The sequence below is a fragment of the Mytilus galloprovincialis genome, chromosome 9 (genome assembly GCF_965363235.1).
Source record: "Mytilus galloprovincialis chromosome 9, xbMytGall1.hap1.1, whole genome shotgun sequence".
In the NCBI taxonomy this organism is placed as follows: Eukaryota; Metazoa; Mollusca; class Bivalvia; order Mytilida; family Mytilidae; genus Mytilus; species Mytilus galloprovincialis.
In genome coordinates, this window is record NC_134846.1 from 60,649,925 (window position 1) to 60,670,648 (window position 20,724).

Consider the following 20,724-nt stretch of genomic DNA (forward strand, 5'->3'; position numbering starts at 1 on the left):
TTCGAAAGTACATCTCTAAACTTATCTATTCCATTAACACAGTCAAATTAATTCACAAATACAGACTTTCAGAAAGAACACCTTAAGTCACTGTATAGTATTCAACAATGAGGAAAGCCCATAAGAACGGTGAAAGACTCATGATATTTTATGTTTTAATGCCACTTTTAGGCTCTTCCTGGCGGCCAGTTTTAATGGAGGAAGCTGGAGTGCCCAGAGAAAACCACTGTTTAAGACTTTGATTGTAATATATATTTAATTCAACAATTAAAACAATTAATAGGCATTACATGTAACATAATTATATCTTTTTCAACAACACAATAAAACAATAAACAGAGTCAATAAAAAGCTATTTTTACTAGAAAACAGATATCTAGCAACAGCACAAGCACCTTTTTTGCTGTCATTCAAAAATAGAACAGTATGACTAGAGCTCTCTTCATATAAAGATTATAGGCAAAAAATATATATCTGTGAAATATTGGTGACATTGGTTAAAAAATTAGATGGCTATATTTAGTAAAGTTAGTGAACATGGTGAAATTAGTTTATTTATTCAAATCATTTCATTTATTACATTGATACTCTAACATATCTTGTGTGTGATATATTTCAAAAATTGATAACATTGCTTTAAGATACCAAAAGATAATATTATAATAAAACTGTTGTTTAAATTTAACTTAAGCAATATTTGGACAAAAAGTGAGGTAAAAATCAATAAAACATAGTTGCAATGAATCATTAATTAGAATTAGCATTTTACTCAAATATCCAATAAAAGTGACAGGGTTTGAAAAAAAATCAGGACAGTGTCATGAATGTGGTAACTTAAATGAACATGTAAATATGTATTGTTTGCCTCATATTTGACTCAAATGTCATAATTTACCCATGATGCGATAATATGGTATGGTTGCAATAAATAAATATAAATAAATAACATTTATTTTAAAGTCAGTAAAAAACTCAATATATAATCAACACAAATGTTAAAATATTTCATAGTTAAAAGTGTTATTATGAATTATTACAAACACCATAAAATTATGTTCACAGCAAATTAAAAATCCTTCAAAGTATGCCGAACATTTCAGGTTGGTTTTTTAAAATATTTATGTGTTGTCAACAAATACCTACACTGAAAATAACATTAAGTCAGGGGTAATTAAGAAATAATTCATGGAAGCCATAGATTGTTGGAAATTTACACATGGACTGGGCCGTGATATTCAAATTTTATCCTGAGCGTTAGCGAGGGATAAAATTAACGAATATCACGGCCCAGGCCATGTGTAAATTTCCAATAATCTATGGCTTCGATGAATTATTTTGATTCTAATAGGACAAATACGGTCATTAAAAAACTGAAGCGAGGGTGGGTATGCTGTGTATGTGGCTGTTCTTTTTTTACTCCCTTTTAGATAAAGCTCAAATATCTTTATAAATATGTAACTTGCGTAGGTTATTTTAAGAATAACTGCTAGAAAAAAACTTTTTAATTCTTTAAGTTCTCAAACCCAACATTTGTCATTTTTAATTTACATGTTTTTCTCGTAAGCTTCTGTCAAATCAAAAGTTGACATTTTACAACTAAGGAGCCGCCATGTTGACTTGCTGAAATGGGTAAATATGCGAATAATGCATTAGAATAGAAAATAAAACAAAACCTACCTCAAAAAATCAGTTTTAATACAATATCCGATGGTTCACGTAACAGAAAACTTCAAGTTTAGCGGTTTCATTTGTATGACGTCATGTTTTGAAATGACTTAAATGCGCCAAAAAGATTAATAGACTTTCGCGGAATTTTATTTTGTTGATTTCTCCGAGCTCTTGTGCCTTACTTCTTTTTATTATGCATACGAATAAGAATAAAAGTTATTTTGTCTTTTTTAATTGCACTTTTTAAAACAATAAAATCGACAAAGGATCTGCAAATAGGTTCCAATACATGTAGATGTACTTGGGAAGTATATTGTAACAGCCATTTTTATGCATATCTCTGAGTCTGCGCTAAGTATATTTTATCGAGAATTTTATCACAGTGTTGTTTACAAAGCTAAAGAAGCATGTCATATTAGAATCCATAATACAATGTATATGTGTAATTCAGGTCTCATACAGGGTATATAATGTGACATTTCTAGCTTAGAGCTTATATCCCCTACTCCTTCGGCTCAGGGGATATAAACTCTCACAGTATATACGTTGTCTGAGACCTGAATAAAATATAATATACACCAAATTTCCTATCAAGGTATCTGAAAAAAAAAGTTGAAAACTGATTTGCTGGACTGACAGATGGACAGAGTTCATACCTATAAGTTAATTAATAATCATTTATTCATGCAGACAGTATATTGAATAATTAAAGGGGCACTAGCTGTCAAATTCATGTTCACTGATATAAATAAAATACTCAGATTTGATTTAAAACATGATGTAACACATTTATCCAAAATACCGGGTGAGGGAATTTCTCGCTACATAATGCAGACCTGTTCGTGACCTTCTGCTGTTTTTTTTTCTATAGTTGGGTTGTTGTCACTTTGACACATTCCCCATTTCCATTCTCAATTTTATTAAAAGACTGAAATAAACAATTAAAAGGGTGAAAAATTGAACTGTACTGGTAGCCAAAAGCAAATTATTATTTCACTATTTGCAATCATTAATGATAGCCAAAAAATACTATATAAGATTTTATATATATATATATATATCTCGTAGCTAGTGCCCCTTTAAAGAATTGTGAAATAGTAGAAAACAACAATGAAAAGAAATGCCCAACAGTTATGGATTTTTCATATAAAATATATGGAAGAATTAATAAACAAGAAAATGATATCATAGGTGATGAATTTAGCAAATGTAATGGACGTGATACAATTCTGTATATAATTTAACCTGGACATGATGAAATAAGTTAACCTGGACATGATTTTAGGTGGTACCTAATACAACAGGGAGATAACTCTGTAAAATCAGCTAAACATTTTAATTACATTGTGTTGTTAAGGGAATATTAAGTTTCTCAATATGAACAAAATTTGTGTTTGTCAAACAGCTATGTAACAAGTGTAATTTTTCTAATAAAATAGTTGGTTCAAATTTTTTCAAATATTTATATTTTCGTCAAAGGGTCAAAGAAAATACTCTGTCAAAATTTTATGAAAATTAAACGAGCCAAATTAATTTTAGTGAAAGTATTGGGTACCACTTTAAATCATTTTGTGTTGGAGAATTGATAAAGTAGCTACTCCCTAGAAAAATTAAATTTATTTAGCCCTTCCCCTTCCCCTTCCCCTACCTTTTCCCTTTTTAGTCGGCATTTCATTTTCAATGTTGTTTTCTACCATTTCTTTGCATCTGTCATTAGGGTTTTTCCTCCTCTGTCGTACAAAAATTCTTGACTTTAGATTAACAATTGTGTCTTGGTTAATTGCAATTGATTCTTCTTGTCCAGTGGGTGTTGTTGCTTTTAAAACCTCTTTTTGGTGTAACTGTAGATTTAATCCAGGAAGGAAAGACATATTTCCATTTCCTTTTGAGGGAGAGGGTTTGACAGCTTTTTTTTTTGCCGCAGCTATGTTTATTTTCCTCAGCAGAGGCTCCTCTCTTGTCTCAATCATTGCCTCACTAAATTCATTCAGAGCTTCATTGTTTTTAAACTTTGCTACATACTCTTTAGATCCACAAAAATGAACCTCCTGCCCCTTCTTGAACATGACAAAATAGGTTGTATCTTCTTCATTTGCATTGGCAAATTTGGCCATCTTATCAAACAAAGAAAGCCCTTTGTTCAGCTGCTTCCTTTCCCGGTCCCTTTTTCTTCTCAACAGCTGTGTTGGGGTACCAGACAGCTTCATTTCAAATTTGCCTGAAGAATTGCTGCGAATTCTCTCTACAAAAAAAAAAATAATGAATTAAACACAATGTATATACAAATTTTACTTTCTCAAAGATTTTTTCTAAGCACATTTTATATCTACTACCAATAGCTGGAATACAATTTCCAGAAAAATAAGGTAAAATATATTCAACGAGTGACCAACCTATTACTTAGAGCTTATTACTTGAGATAATTGTCAGTCTTTGACAGTGTTGTTTGGTCATGAGTTACAGTTGAGTTCTTTGATTTGTTATTCTTTGGTATTACATTGGAAAATAGCTTTTTTTTTTATGAAATAAAAGTAAAAAATGTAGTAAAAAATGTAAGGAACTAAATCTAAATCTACACATTCACTATTTGTTTTGATGTCTTGAAAACTGCTCTTGTTGTATAAAGTCAGAAAAGTGAAATTCATTTCACATGTGAAATGATAGTGCTTTTTTCACTGATAAATCAATGTAAATCATTGCTACCTTTTCCATATTTCCCCATATTCATATCGAACTGTTTGAAAAGGGACTATTTCACAGTACATGATTTCCCCTAAACTACAGTGAAAATTTTCCACCCCTCCACCACCCCTTTTGATATTCCATATCAACCCTGTTCAAATGCATACTTGGAGTTTGTAGGAAATCTGTTTCAGAACTGTACTCTTCTGCAGACTCTTCTTTATGTTGATCTGTAAGAAAAAGTAATAAATGGACCATCTTATAATTGATAACAACATTGCCATATTTCTTAGAATTACCTAGAACTGGATTTGATGACATAATAAAAGAAAAAGTTGACATTATATGATAAAAATTTATGTGAAAGTTTCTTCAAAATAATGGGAAAAACAAATATACAACAATGTGACTGACAAGACTATCAAAGTGAACCCTAAATCTGACTCCACACTAGCATTTTATCAGGGAACATGTTTTAATACCATCTTGGATATTTCCTGTTTAGCACAACTTATTACATTAGCCTGGAACTTGGATGTTTTTCTTTATATTGATATAAAAGTTATTCAGTGAATTTACAGTATATATATATATATTTATAGTATAACTAATCGCCGTATTTGAATATCAAAAATAAGACAACTTGTGACCGAACGCCGCTATGGATAAATCCATGGGTCGTTCGGTCACGTGTTGTCTTATTTTTTTATATTCAAATACGACGATTAGTTATACTTTTTAGTACATTGTCAAAGTGCTTTATTTATGAAATTAATGTAGAAAATGTAAGGAACTATATATTTTTCCTACGCAAGCTTTGTTTCTACGTTATCGATGTTTTGACAACGCCTATTGTTGTATGACGTCAGAGAGTGAAATAACCATGTTTATTTCACATGTGAAATCATCGGTTTTTATCTAACTGGGAAATCAATGTAATTCATTGCAACCAATGTAATAAATAAAGACATTTACCTTGAATACTATCAATATCATTATTGTTGGCATCAGTTTCAACACTAGAATTAGGATGATCAGTAGGAATGGTCTGTGATTCTGAAAACAGAGTATGTGTAAAATTAAACTATGAAAAATTCTCATCTGGGACATTATTTCAATCCTGAACAAAGTTGCAGAAATGTTTCTAGAAAAAATTGAAGCAAATTTTAAGAAATCAATTCTTTCAAGAATTTTTAGCTCACCTGGCCCATAGAGGCCAAGTGAGCTTTTCTCATCACTTGGCGTCCATCGTTGTAAACTTTTACAAAAATCTTCTACTCTGTAAAAAGCAATAATGTTCAGCAAAGTAAGATCTACAAATAAGTCAACATGATCAAAATGGTCAGTTGACCCCTTACAGAGTTATTGCCCTTAATAGTAATTTTTTAACAATTTTTCGTAAATTTTTGTTATCTTTTACAAAAATCTTCTCCTCTGAAACTACTGGACCATATTTAACCAAACTTAGCCAAAATCATAATAAGGGTATCTTGTTTAAAATGTGTGCTGTGACAAGGAGTTAACTTGTTCATCTAGTAAATATCTATCTGCCCTTAAATTTTCAGATGAATTAGCCAACTGGTTGTTGGATTGCTGCCCCCAATTGGTAAATTAGCCGTTTTTTGGTTATTATCTTGAAAGCTATTATAGATAGAGATAAACTGTAAACAGCAATAATATTCAACAAATTAAGATCTACAAATAAGTCAACATGACCAAAATGGCCAGTTAACCCCTTAAGGAGTTATTGCCCTTTATAGTCATTTTTTAACAATTTTCATCAATTTTGTAAATTTTGGGAAGATTTTACAAAATGTTTTCCTCTGAAACTAAAGGGCCAAGTTCATTACAGATCAACAAACTTGTAAGTAGCATGAAAGATCAGTAAAGTATGATCTTCAAACACATCACCAAAACACAACATATGCACATAAACCAAGGTGAGCAACACAGGCTCTCTTAAGAGTCTCTTGTTTATTATGTAACAGAAATAAGACAGACGATGGACAAGATCATTTAAGTGAAACCTAATTGTTATTGATATACATGTGCATTAAGATGTTTTACCTGTCATATCATTTTTATTGGCATCATCATGATCATAAGCCAAATCACCCATGAAGTCATTAACACTTGAATTGGGAGGGTCAGTCAGCATGGTCAGGGACCCTGAAAAGAAAGTACAACTATGAAAAGATGTGTTTTTATTGCTCTTAAGCAAATATAACTTTAGCGGCATGGGCAGGCAAGTATATGTCCCCCCCATGTACGTAATAAAAGAGCCTCTTAACAGCATAAATTGCTCAACTGGGACATTATTTCATTTCTGAACGAAATGGCTGATAATTTGGTAGAAATATTCCAGCCATTTTGAAAACTCTTTCTTTCAACAATTTTTTTACGACGGCAAACAAATTTTTGGGTTTGTATTATGGTATTATGTCATCCAAAGGCACAGTTGGTTTACAGACAATAACATTAGTTTAAGTGAATGAAGTCTATAACGTTTTTTAAGAAGGTTCAATACCAGAAAGGAAGCTTGGGATTTATTTTGGTGATGATGTTACAAACTGTTTAGGAATAATGAGCTGAAAAGACACATTTTTCTAGTTTCAGGATAATAACTTGTGTATAAGTATTTTGATTGCTCTGAAACCATACCATAATGTTAAATAATAGAGGTAGACGGTTGGGATTTATTGTGGAGGTTATGTTGTAATCAGTTTAGACAGTTAGGACCATAAAAAGGCCAAAAACAGGCACTTTTGTAGTTTCTGGACATTTAATTGTCTGTGAGTGTATGGATCTCTCTGACATTGTATCATATTACAAAGGGAAGTCTGGGATTGTGTTTTGGGGTAATTGACACTAACATGCAGGAATAAGGAGCCAAAAAATGGGTAAAACTAGCATTTCTAGTATGAGCGAAGCAATTTATTTATCATTAATATAAACTTAGAATAAACAAATTTGAAAATTATACAAAAATAATATTGTTGCTATCCTTACACCAAAGCTTTAAGATTAACATTAGTAAACAAAAGTTCATGGAATTTCATAAGTGAAAGATCTTGTTGTGCTGAACACATTGATAAGAATTGAAGTAAAACTACATGTAAAAATTGTGAATAAAACAGTACCTTCAATATGCTCTACTGGCAAGAATAAACTGGAGTCAAGCAGCTCTTGGCATTCCTGGACCTCAACTTGCCCTAATATTAGATCTTGTAATATTTCAACATTAGCCTGGTTATCTAAAACTAAAAGAAAAATAAAGTTAACAAAGATGAAACAAATGCAACTGTGCATCTTTTAACAGATTTATTTTAAAAAATGAAACTAGACATGGGAGTGTTTCTCAAAACCCTTATGTCACCTGTATTCCCAATTGCTGCAAGAAATTGTTGAGAATAAAATTTGGCTATACAAACAATCAAACAAGAAGACAAATATTGGTTTCCCAAGTGATCACTTCATGTTGTGTGTGCACAGACAACAAAATAAAATATACGTTTGGTGTTAAATCAATATTTAAGGTGTACTATTCGTCGACTGCACATAATTTCATGCATGAATTATATAATTACCATGCACACAAAACCTTTGGGTTGTAAATTCACTATAATTTTTTTTTAATTTTTTGATTGATTTTAAATGTTAATTTATTGTACTTTTGTCACTAACCAATTATTATCATTATTATGTGTATTTGTAAATGACTCAAAATGACATATCAACCAATTTCACCATTTTCCAACCAAAATTTTGAGTTTAAGACCAAATACTTTTTTTCCTTATTGTTTTATTTGCTCATTCTTTAAAGTAATATTTTAGCTAATTATATTGCAGTTTTTGACCAATTATATCATAGAACCTATTTTTGATATTCCGATAAAAATATGTAAACACCTCTATTTTCTCTTTTAAAGTAATATTTTGAGCTTAAATGGTCCAGGACTCCTTATTTTTTTGACCAATTTGAATCACTCTCTACAAAGATTAAAATAACAAAAAATATGGCACTTCTGATAGAAACTTCGAATAGGCCTAAGCTTTAATTGTCTGTGAGTGTAGCATCTTTATCATGGTTTAATATAATCATGATTATTTATACTACTGTTTTAAGCACGTCATATCAGAGTTGCAAACAAAAATATATTACCCAATTTCTCACAATGAACATGTTCAATGATCTGTTTCACAATCAGCACCATCATAATCACAATCTTCCAATATATCAATATCATCTGTTTGTACAGTTTGCTGCATCACTGCAGCTGAAACTTCCTCTAAGAAGATGATATGCTGTTCTTTTTTGTTACACTTTACTTTAACAAGCCTGTCAAACAAATCTAGAAATGCTTGCTTTGAGTTTGCATCAAGTTTTTCAATAAAATCCAAGATTCGATTGTCAATTTCAGCAATAGACAAAGCATTCACAGATGAAAACCTTTCCTTTTCTGCTTCTGCAACATACACAGGATGATGCAAAGTTGGATCATTTGGGGGGACTTCATGAAGAATCATATCCATCACTCTGTAACCCCTCTTTCTATTTGATTCCGATGTGAAATCAATGAGCCCTTGATTCAATATCTGTCCATCTATAGATGTTAGCACAGGTCCATGGTTACTTTCAGACAAATAATTGAGCTTTCTTAAATGTACTCTCCATGCTTTTATTGCATCTTCTAAGTGTAGTTCTCTCTCAACAATTTCTGTTGTTCCAATACCTGCTAGATTTAGAACTTTTTTTTTTACTGACTTAAAAGATTGGTGGTTCCTACAAGTTGCCAACCAGCACTGATCAGAAGGAACACCTCGTTTCAGCCAACACTTTACATTTTTGTTTTCTTCTTCAAGTAAAAAGTCCAGTCCTTGACCTTTGCTTGGATGGCCTGATTTGGAAATACTGCAAAATGTATTCATAAATTGCTGAAGCTCAACTGGCATTATTTTCTTAATGAAAGATTCATATATCTCAATTTCCTGATATTTTGGGTGATTTCTCCCGTGAAAGAGTTCTTTTGTCATCCATTTTGCAGAATCGAGCAGTTGTGGATTATTTCGTCTGATGGCTGTTCTAAAGTTAATTATACCTTGGGTGTATTTGCACACCATTTCAAATATATACATGAAATTAGCATTTGCAGATTCTTGTTTTGCATGAGATATGAATGCCCGTGCACTAGGTTCAGTATTCTGACTTAAACATTTGCCAACAAATGGTCTTACAAGTTCCAGCATTGATCCAAAATGAAATACATTTATTGATTGCCAGGATTTGTGGTTGTCTGAACACCTCATAGCTGACTGTTGTGCTTTTTCAGATTTCCAACCCATTACATTCATAAAAGAACTCATAAAAACTGTCCAATTCAATTCCATGAAACTTTTTAACAAATTCATTTCATAATGTCCTTCACCTGTGAGTAGAAAAACCCAATCAAATTCAAGATAGTAAGCAGAACTTTCATTAGGATGATCCTTTTTACCATGTTTTTTTGCATCATCTATCCCAAGAAAGCCTTCCTTACAAATAGTACATATGAAATATTCTTCTATCAATCTTCGAACTAATGCGTGGGGAAGTCCATCACAACAAACAAATGTCCACGCTCTTTTTGTAAAGGATGTTTCACTTAGTTGATCTTTTGCCAAATATTTTGAAATGTTAGCCATTTTCCCTATATGTCTTAAAACTAATATCATGCTTTGTATTGAGTTCGGATTTACAAACACTGGATCTAGTAATGTCACCTCGGAAGGATTTTCAGAGTGACAAGAGTTTATATGGCTATATTGAGGTAGGTTCCTTTTGACATGATGACTGGTTGTAGATTTGTTTTTGTCATGCATATGAAATGTTAAGCCTAAATTGACACATTCCACTTCAGGTGTTTCTTGTTCGTTGTCTATAACCTCATTAGCAGCTTGGTTTTTTATTCGATAATTACTCATATTTGTTTGACAATATGGGCATTTTCTCTTCTTTTTTTCAACCAGTTTATTACAATCAGGATGGGGACATTTTTGCATGCACTGGAGAAGCTCTTCTTCTGCGATGTTTTCATCAATTACATCTTGCAATTCACCCGTTTCCTTATTTTTGTGCAATTCATCTACAACTTGTGCAATACAATGTTCAAGATGGTGATGGAGCTCACTATAATGATCATCAATATTTTGTTGATTTGATGGATCATCACCATTGGTATCTGTTCCACATAACCTTAAGACAACTTCTTCTTTATTTTCTGATGTTAACCATTTTTTGGGACTGTAATCCTCAATGGATTGGAGATTTGAATTTGAAGATATTTTTACAACTGCAACATTAGTGATTATTGACATTTTCACTTTATTTTGAGCTCTGATGTTCCATGTGCGGCCTATAACTTGTTCATTGTCAAACATGAAGGCAATGTCTCCTTCTGGACATGTAGCTTGTTGACTTTTTTCAATGTCATTTAAAAACTTTGATATTGATGAATACTTTGTCCCAGGAATGGCAGTGCCAAGTATATTGCATGCTTGCTTATTTTTGGTGCTGGAAAAAGTCACTAGATTTTGCATAAATGACCAAATACCAATAAATTCCTTATCACTTAACCTATAAATTGACTCCATCAAAGGAAATATATGTTGGTATGATATCATTTCTTTTTGTTGTCCTGTAATTGCTAATATTACAGTAAGTATGTTTTGTTGAAATGAGTTTAAGTATGACTCTGCATCAAAATTTTTCAATGAATCTAAATTGTTATATGGATATATTTGTTGAAATTTTCTGATGTGGTCTTTAAACGTTTGTTGCGGTAGAAATTGTTTAAGAATTTTTTCAATACACGTGAGTTTTTCATGCTGCTCCAGTTTGCAGAAAAGACTTAAAATTTCTTCTAGTTTTGACATGTTAGAACCTGAAGAAGATCCCTCCATTTCATGACCAACACTAGTACTGTTTTCACAAACTTGACAAAGCCTATATGTACTATGCTCAGAAAATAATTTCCTTTTTTTAAGTTTTGGCTGCGAACTTGAGCTATCTTGACAACAATTTTCTTTTCTTAGTCTATACAAATGACACCGACAAGACTGACACAGTGAATTTGGATGTATTGAATGAGTATCTTTGTTGATGTCAATATCATAGAAATTAAGTAATTCAGTAGCATATTGAGTTTTATCAGTTCTCCGATCTGACTTTGATTCATTTCCGCATAATCTGCAGAGTTTGTTCAGGTTGTTTACATGCTCTAAAAGACAATAGAACAAACCATTTAATACAAATTGTTAGATTTTTTGTTTATTTAATATTGCTAATTGTAACTTGTCTAATGTGACGTGCTTAAAACAACTACAGTTTAAACACATGAAAAACTACATTTTTTTGTATATATATATACCATGTTTCATATCCAAGATGTAGACCTAAATCATAAACTTAACTAGAGTGCAAGGTTGGGAGGTAAATACCGCCCCCGGTATTTACCAGTGGTATTTACCGGTATTTACCGCCCCGGACAATACTCCCCAAGTGGTCAACACTGGCAAATACTGGTCGATTGAAATTTTCATGGTTGTTTTTACTATTAATTGAAGTAAAAACATAATAAAAAGTCAAATAAATTTAAACTTTAATCTTTATGCAAATGTCAGCTTATATAAATTAATGAATTTGATATGTTTTATTCATTTATAACACTAATTCCTACTAATTTAAAATTTAGTTATTATGAATTATGATATAACATACTTTAGATATATAAAAATTTACATATTATTTCAACATTTATACATGTAAATCAATATATAATTTTTAATTCAAAAAGTATGATTTTACAGGTAATTAAAAGTAAAGGTAAATTAAAGTACAGGTAAATTTAGTTACATGCATCTTTTTACCCTGGCATTTCTAGGTGTGAAAAATTAATTACTAAAACAACAGCCCCAAATAAATGTTGACAATACATGGGTTGAAAGTAATAAAAGTGATATTTGAAGACTCCCTTAAACAATAAAATATTTCCTGTCTATTTAACTGTGAGACAAAAACCTACTTCATATTGAAAATGGAAAGTTTGATGCTGCTGAGGGACAAAACAGCTTTTATCTTTTACTATAATATAATATTATTTACTCATATAATCAATCATTCTGTTTATTCAAAGAATTTACATGAGAAATAGAAATGAAAGCCACTAAACATGTTTAAAATGATTTTGACACTTAATTAATAGTAATTGACCTGGTAGAGAGTGGTTTCTATAGTAATGACCACTCAAAATTTCAATCGACCAGTATTTTCCGGTATTTGCCAGTATTTCCCGGTATTTACCGGTAATTACCACTGGCATGGTCAAAACTAGTATTGACCGCTTTTTTGCATACCTTGCTAGAGTGTGACATAAAACAGTGTAACAGAATTGGAGCAAAAGTTACTTGGATGATTGGTCCAGATTTTCAAAGTTGTGAGCTTGTAATGTTTTTTTCTTTATAAGTCCTGGTTTGAGTGCTGATTCAGAATAAAAAGGTTGGTAGATTTTTTTGGGGCCTTATTTGTAGATCTTATTTTGCTTAACATTATTGCTTTTTACAGTTTTTCTTTATCTATATTAATGTTCAAGATACAAATACACAAATATAATCAAGAAGTAATTGTAACAGGTGTCCCAAACAAACCTCCCATATTCATTTGATTTGTTTAATTGTCCCCTACAAGAATATACATGTATATGGTTTAGGGGTGGGAATCTTGACCATTCACAAGTTTTCAAACAAGAGGGGTGGGGTGACCCCCTAAGGACTTCCCTTTTGTTTCATTTCATTTGTTTTATTGTCCCCTACAAGAAAATATATGGTTTAGCGGTGGGGATCTGGATTGTTTACAAGATAATAGCACATTCTCAAATTGAATGGGGTGGGGGTGACCCCCACGGACTTCCCTTTAATTTCATTTCACTTGTTTTTTTGTCCCCTACAAGAATATATATGGTTTAGGGGTGGGGTGACCCCCTAAGGACTTCCCTTTTGTTTCATTTCATTTGTTTTATTGTCCCCTAAGGACTTCCCTTTTGTTTCTTTTCATTTGTTTTATTGTCCCCTACAAGAATATATATGGTTTAGGGGTAGGGATCTGCACCATTTACAAGATAATAGCACATTCTCAAATTGAATGGGGTGGGGGTGACCCCCACGGACTTCCCTTTAATTTCATTTGACTTGTTTTATTGTCCCCTACAAGAATATATATGGTTTAGGGGTGGGGATCTTGACCGTTTACAAGTTCTCAAACAAGAGGGGTGGGGTGACCCCCTAAGGACTTCCCTTTTGTTTCATTTCATTTGTTTTATTGTCCCCTACAAGAAAATATATGGTTTAGCGGTGGGGATCTGGATTGTTTACAAGATAATAGCACATTCTCAAATTGAATGGGGTGGGGGTGACCCCCACGGACTTCCCTTTAATTTCATTTCACTTGTTTTTTTGTCCCCTACAAGAATATATATGGTTTAGGGGTGGGGTGACCCCCTAAGGACTTCCCTTTTGTTTCATTTCATTTGTTTTATTGTCCCCTAAGGACTTCCCTTTTGTTTCTTTTCATTTGTTTTATTGTCCCCTACAAGAATATATATGGTTTAGGGGTAGGGATCTGCACCATTTACAAGATAACAGCACATTCTCAAATTGAATGGGGTGGGGGTGACCCCCACGGACTTCCCTTTAATTTCATTTGACTTGTTTTATTGTCCCCTACAAGAATATATATGGTTTAGGGGTGGGGATCTTGACCGTTTACAAGTTCTCAAACAAGAGGGGTGGGGTGACCCCCTAAGGACTTCCCTTTTGTTTCATTTCATTTGTTTTATTGTCCCCTACAAGAAAATATATGGTTTAGCGGTGGGGATCTGGATTGTTTACAAGATAATAGCACATTCTCAAATTAAATGGGGTGTGGTGACCCCAACTAAGGCTGGTGATCTGGCCATTTAACATGTTTAATAGGTACATTATCAAATTTTGGGGGTGTTATGACTTGTACCCTCCTTCATTTTATTTGTTTTATTGTTTTAAAAGTAGTCTATCATATGTTTATTCTGTAAATTCTGTTTTACCTGATGGTGGTTTATAAAACCGGGTTTTAACCCTAAGTTCATTTTATTTTCATGTAGATGGATTTACCGTCTTTAAAATAAATGGCGCAATGGATGGTTTTCCATCCATTAGATAACAAATGAAATGGACGGAATTACCATCCACTGATTGGGAACTGGTTGAAAAAACTCAAAATGGACTGCCGATCGGGGCCGATCACAGTGTTCAATTAATTGTCTTCGGTATAAAATTAATATCTTCACAAAATATGGCTATAAAGGAACATTTTAAATGGCTTGGGATCTATCTGGATTTATGATTTCAATCAAAATATTCGATTATACAAACCATCTATCATCGTAGCATCTTCCATCTTTGTTGTTGCTGTGCAAAAGTCACGTGATCAAAACAAGTCGTAGTGTAATTCCGTAACAATGCTGGAAAAACTCCGTACAATACCCGAACAAGAATTTATCTGTGTTGCGTGAACAAAACACTGTTGAACAAAATGTGAAATGTTACTTGTGGATGGATTTCACATCCTATATTAAAGGATGGTTTTCCATCATGGACCTGACTGATTACACGTATTTGTTTTATTGGTATTGATATTTACTTTTTTATCTGTAAATAAGAAGCAACCTTAATAGCGTTGTCATATACAAATGCACATTCATCTATACCTGTATCTTGGCATTACACAAGGTAATGTTTTCTCTGACTGTGCATGACGTCTTTACACTAAATCCATTAGATGTTGGATTTGTACTGATTGATACTTTAATCTTAGATGCATGATTTCTTTTTTTAGTTGATATGGCTTTGAACCAACTCTCAGGTGTGTACTTAGTGTAAGTTTGTTATTAGAATGCACAAGTACCCATCCACTCTGTGTTTTGTGAGATTTATTTCTATTTGAATCAATCTAATGAGTATAGCGTTTTTTAACTGATTTTCATAGTCTTTTTTATATTGTACTGTTACACCACTGTCCCAGTTTAGGGAAGGTTTTGGTGCCATGTATGTGCCTGTCCTAATTCATGAGCCTGTGATTCAGTGGTTGTCGTTTGTCGCTGTGTTACATATTTGTTTTTCGTTCATTTTTTTGTAAATAAATCAAACCGTCAGTTTTCTCGTTTGAACTGTTTTACATTTGTCATTTCATTGCCTTTGAAAACTGACTATGCGGTATGTGCCTTGCTCATTCTTGAAGGTCGAATGGTGACATGTAGTAGTTAATATCTCTTTCATTTTGGTGTCTTAAAGATAGGTGTCTCATTGGCAATCATACCACATCTTCCATCATATATAATGGTATTTTCTCCATTTTATTTCTCTTTCATTATCACAGTTGTACAAATATTTAGGACACGGTTAATCCATCACTCGTATTTAATAAATCCCAGTTTATACAAACCCGATATCTTATATAAATTGCATAAATAAAGGCAACAGTAGTATAGAGCTGTTCAAAACTCGTAAATCGATGGACAAAAAAATCGGGGTAACAAACTAAAACTGATGGAAACGCATTAAATATAAGAGGAGTACAACGACACAACATTAAAATGTAACACACACAGAAACGGACTAGGCATTAGACAAAATCCGATGAGAATAACAAATATAACATCAAAACCAAATACATGAATTTGGGATAGAAAAGTACCGTGACACGTCTTATAGTAATGTGAATCTACACTCAAATATAAGAGAAAACAAACGACACAATGGAAACACAACGTTAAAATGTAACACACACAGAAACGAACTATAATATAAAAATATGGCCATATTCCTGACTTGGTACAGGACATTTTTTAAAGAAAAAAATGGTGGGTTGAACCTCGTTTTGTGGCATGCCAAACCTCCCGCTTTAATGGCAATGTTAAATATAACATAAACCGATCGCAATATAAATTGAAGCACTCAGTTTGCTTTATAATCTGGATGCATTTATTTTATCTATCATATCTTCACATGTTGTTTCCTGAATACCTTCAACTACTCTCACCTCTTTATTGGAACTGTCTGTACTTATGGTAGATGTTGTTTAGATGAATTTAAAGTCCAATGTCCATGTGAATTGTAACCCTGTGATATACAACCTATAAGAAGGTTTCGTATATTTTACATGAGAGTAACACAACAGCTTCATTGGGACCTCTTATATAGAAGATTACTTTGGTCTCATAAACATCTTAAATTTCACCTGTTAACAAAACTTTGAATTTAAAAATAATAAAAGGCTTTTCTACCTCAGGAATAGATTACCTTATCTGTATTTGGCCAAACTTTTAAGAATTTTTGGTCCTCAATGCTCTTTATAGTGCGGTGACTGAAGGCAGATTTTTTGGAATTTAATCTCCCCACCGAACACACACCTACATAATATATCATTGGAAAGAGGAAATCGTGTACTATAATAATATGCCTGTCGTCAGGACTTGATATGGTCACATTTTTTTAAAATTGAGGTCAAAGGTCATATGTAAAAATCTGTGAAAGTTTGGGAGGGTTTCAATTTTGACATTTTTTTCTATTTCTAAACTCTACCTATATACAAATGATACTGTTTTGGCTTTAGTAATGTTTGTTTTTATACATAAACCTTAATCATTGAGATTTTTTTATCAAAAAAAATCCTAAAACGACATTTTATAAACAAAACTTCAAAAATCAAGTTTTCAACCTATAAAATGTTTAGAGCACCTTAACCTTATGAAAGATATCAATTTCAGGTAAAAATCAAGTGTCATGCAGGACAATACTTTAAAATTATTTTTTAAACTATCATAGTGGGTGAGTCATCAAACCAAAGCCATAGAACACTACAGTCAAATATGACCTCAAATTGAATTTGCGGATACTTCAGTTTTTTTTTTATAGACTACTCGTTGCTTTTGGGTTTTTTTTACAATTATTACTGCTACCATAGTATTATCTTTTGTTGTGTATTTAACTCTGGTCAATATCTATTACATTATAGGTTTTGTAACTATATCCCCCCTTTTATCCCTTGCAACGTACCCCAAACTTCAAAAGTATTCCATATAAAAAAGAAGATGTGATATGATTGCAAATGAGACAACTCTCCAAATGAGACCAAATGAGACATAAAACAATTTATAGGTCCCGTATGGACTTCAACAATGAGTAAAATTCATACTGCATAGTCTTCAATTCCCGAAATGAGTAATGTAAAACAAACAAAAAATCTAACGACCTGATTAATGTACAAAATAAATAAGAAACAAACAAATATAGTATATAGAAACAAACGACAAACACTGCATTACCGTATCGTGACTTGAAACAGACAAATACAGATATTGGCGGGGTTTAACTTTTTTAAGAGCACGCCAACACTCCCCTAACTTCGGGACTGGAACCGTGTGTACCAGTGCAACAAGCTTTATACCAAATCAACCGTTATCTCCATCATCTTCATTTTCATCAACCGTTACAAGACATGTTTTAATATTTCTACATATTTCACTCATGGCCACAGGTCTGCACATGAAAGGTTCTGCTCAAAGCAAACCGTTATTTTGAGTTTTTCTTTACAAGTACAGACAAGGTATTGTAGGAAGTCCGAAGACATTTGTTCCTAAAAAAATACCAGCTTCAAACCATCCCTATCAATTCATCCAGGATTTTAAAAGAGATCTAAAAGGGGTTTAGGAAGGTGTGATGACATCCATATGCTTGTCCTCAAAGATGCTGGGGAAACATTATACGAGACGTACACACTATCTTGAATTCGCTCAATTTCATGGTTGGCAATACATTAGATAGGTTGCACTTTACTTTAAGTAGCATAAAATCCATTGGCATTCAATGTTTCAACAAGGTGTTTTGAACCAAACTCATGGTACATTTGTAAAGCCAATCCTAAATGAAAAGGAGTAAAACAAAAACGATTGTCTCAACAATTGCTTAGCATTTCCACAATTTCTCTGATGCCATTTCCTGAGAATAGTCTTGGCTGTATGCATTTTCATTGAGTAAACATAGAATGAATTGCAATAAATACGAAGGCATTGGCTGAATTAAGAAGGAAGAGACAATTCATCCGAAGTTGGGTAGTCTTCTTTAGAGTTTCGATGTCTTTTCTAAGTAAACTTGCAGCGGAATGAAATATCTGTCCGTTATTTGTGTCTATTACAGTTGACATTGAGATTTTGAGGTCAGTTTTTAATTGACTAGAAGCTTATATGGCATCTTGAATAGTTATTTTGCTACTAAATATTATGTTATATTTGCCTTGAACTTGTTGAAGTTGTTTGACAACTGAATTTCTATAGAAATAAATTAGTTTAGACTGCATTTTACATGTAGAATATTTTAAATTAGAATCAGCCGGAAGAAATGATCTATATTGATGTTCACCTCATCCAATCTTCTATGCAATGCAGATACAAAAATTGACTTCCCTAAACTGGTAAATTGACTCAAAATTTCAATCGAGGTTTTTTTTTTGGCATATTATGCACTGCATAAAATGTAACGACTTTTGTCTTTTCTTTGAACTTATGGAGCAAGTTGCAAAGGACTTGACATATCACGGAATATTTACTGAAACTATCCGTCAATTATTTTGATTTTACAATAAGACTTTTCTGACAAAGTATATTTGATGTTTTATAACGAAAAAACATAGAATATAAACATATACAAAGTATGTGGCATATATCAGTGCACTTTAATTGAAAATATGTGTATATAATAGCGAAAAAGGTGTAATTTCATATATCATTTGAGAGCAAATTATTGACTAATACACAAAATGTGACGGAAGGCAAGTGATTGAGTTCCGTGTTGAAATTAAAGATATTTACTCCATTCTTTTTCCATTGATTTCTTAAGGTTTTTTCATATTTTGGCTCCGAAATTTTTATCACTAATTAGTTTTATTAAATATTATATGCTTAAAATATTATGGGATAATTTTTATTACTACTATGAAAAGAAAACTAAAGTTTGAGTCTGAATTTGCAATTAAAATTACCTCAATTTTAAATAGTCTAAAGTTTGCAAATTTTATAGATTAGAAGAAAATAAAATACTGAATGGAATATTTTGACATATAAAAATAACTTCAGGAAAAACTATTTCAATTAAATGTAAGCAAACATACACATTTTTTCATTTTGAAAAAGGGGGGTTGAAACTCTCCAATATACTACCAGTCATTAAAACGACTTTTTAGAAAAAAGTGACCGTAGGAAACTCTGACGACAGGGCAAAAACTAAAGAAGACATATTTGTCTTTAAGTTAAGACCCTTTTTAGCCGTGTGTTATTTGGGGAGATTAAACTCTAGATCTAGATCTAGACGACTTTTTACACTTCTGTCACCGCACTATTAACTTCGTTCTTTATTTGGCCTTTTAAACATATTTTTATTCGAGCGTCTTTTGTGGACGAAACGCGCGTCTGGTGTAAATATAAAATTGTAATCCTCGTATCTATGATGAGTTTATTTATAATCATAAACATCTTAAATTTTAAGGATTTCCTGATTTTACTTAAAAATTAGTCGAAATATTCTACAGGAAAAACTTTTGAAGAATAACTTATTTTCAGAAGTTTAATGAAAACTTGGACATACCCTCAAAGGAACAAATTTATATAAAAAGATATGTAGATATGAAAAGTAACCAAGATCAAAATGCTGTTCGCCAGACGCGAGTTAAGTCTGAAAAGAATTATTATTAACGCACGAATTAAAAACATTAGGACAAATAAAGTACAAAACTAGTACGAAGTTAAGTTATCTATTAATTGGGTTGACAATTATATGCGTTTCGAAAATGTCAAAGTTTACAATAGGACAGTGACTGAAAAAAAAGAAAACAAAAGATTATATAGAAAGAGATCAGAAAACCGTAGGTAATGATGGCCATATTTGAAAGTCACATGTCAAGCTCTTACTGCCGTGTCCTGAATTAAGATAAGAAAAGCAAAAATTCGCTTTCACTAGTGAAAGTAATATTTATGCATACATGTGGTATTTTGTGCTCAAGAAATAGTAAATAGAAAACATACGTTCAGAAATATGACGGTTGTTATCTATTCGTTTGATGTGTTTGAGCTTTTGATTTTGCCATTTTATTAGAGACTTTCCTTTTTGATTTTTTAGTATTTTTGTGATTTTACTTTTTTCTACGGACACTCTGGATAAGAATAAGCATTTATGTCATCTCATATATTATATATTCTTATAGTTAAATTCGGATATCAAGCTACCTACCTCAAGTGATTGACTCCGGATTCA

The 20,724-nt window shown here is 32.1% G+C and overlaps 1 protein-coding gene across 4 annotated transcripts; it reads right to left on the minus strand.

The window, feature by feature from the left end:
* Positions 1-13: 13 nt before the first annotated feature.
* On the minus strand, positions 14-15,019 carry LOC143045500 (uncharacterized). 4 transcript variants are annotated; one of them, XM_076218052.1, is made up of 7 exons: positions 14,794-15,019; positions 8,513-11,606; positions 7,491-7,610; positions 6,418-6,519; positions 5,326-5,406; positions 4,518-4,580; positions 14-3,910 (listed from the first exon to the last, which is right to left on the minus strand). In XM_076218052.1, the coding sequence occupies exons 2-7, from the start codon at positions 8,595-8,597 to the stop codon at positions 3,285-3,287; spliced, it is 1,077 nt and encodes a 358-aa protein (XP_076074167.1). In that variant the 5' UTR covers positions 8,598-11,606; positions 14,794-15,019; the 3' UTR covers positions 14-3,284. The 4 variants fall into 4 exon arrangements, with proteins under 4 accessions (XP_076074167.1, XP_076074168.1, XP_076074169.1 ...); XM_076218053.1 differs by lacking the exon at positions 8,513-11,606; XM_076218054.1 differs by lacking the exon at positions 6,418-6,519.
* Positions 15,020-20,724: the final 5,705 nt, after the last annotated feature.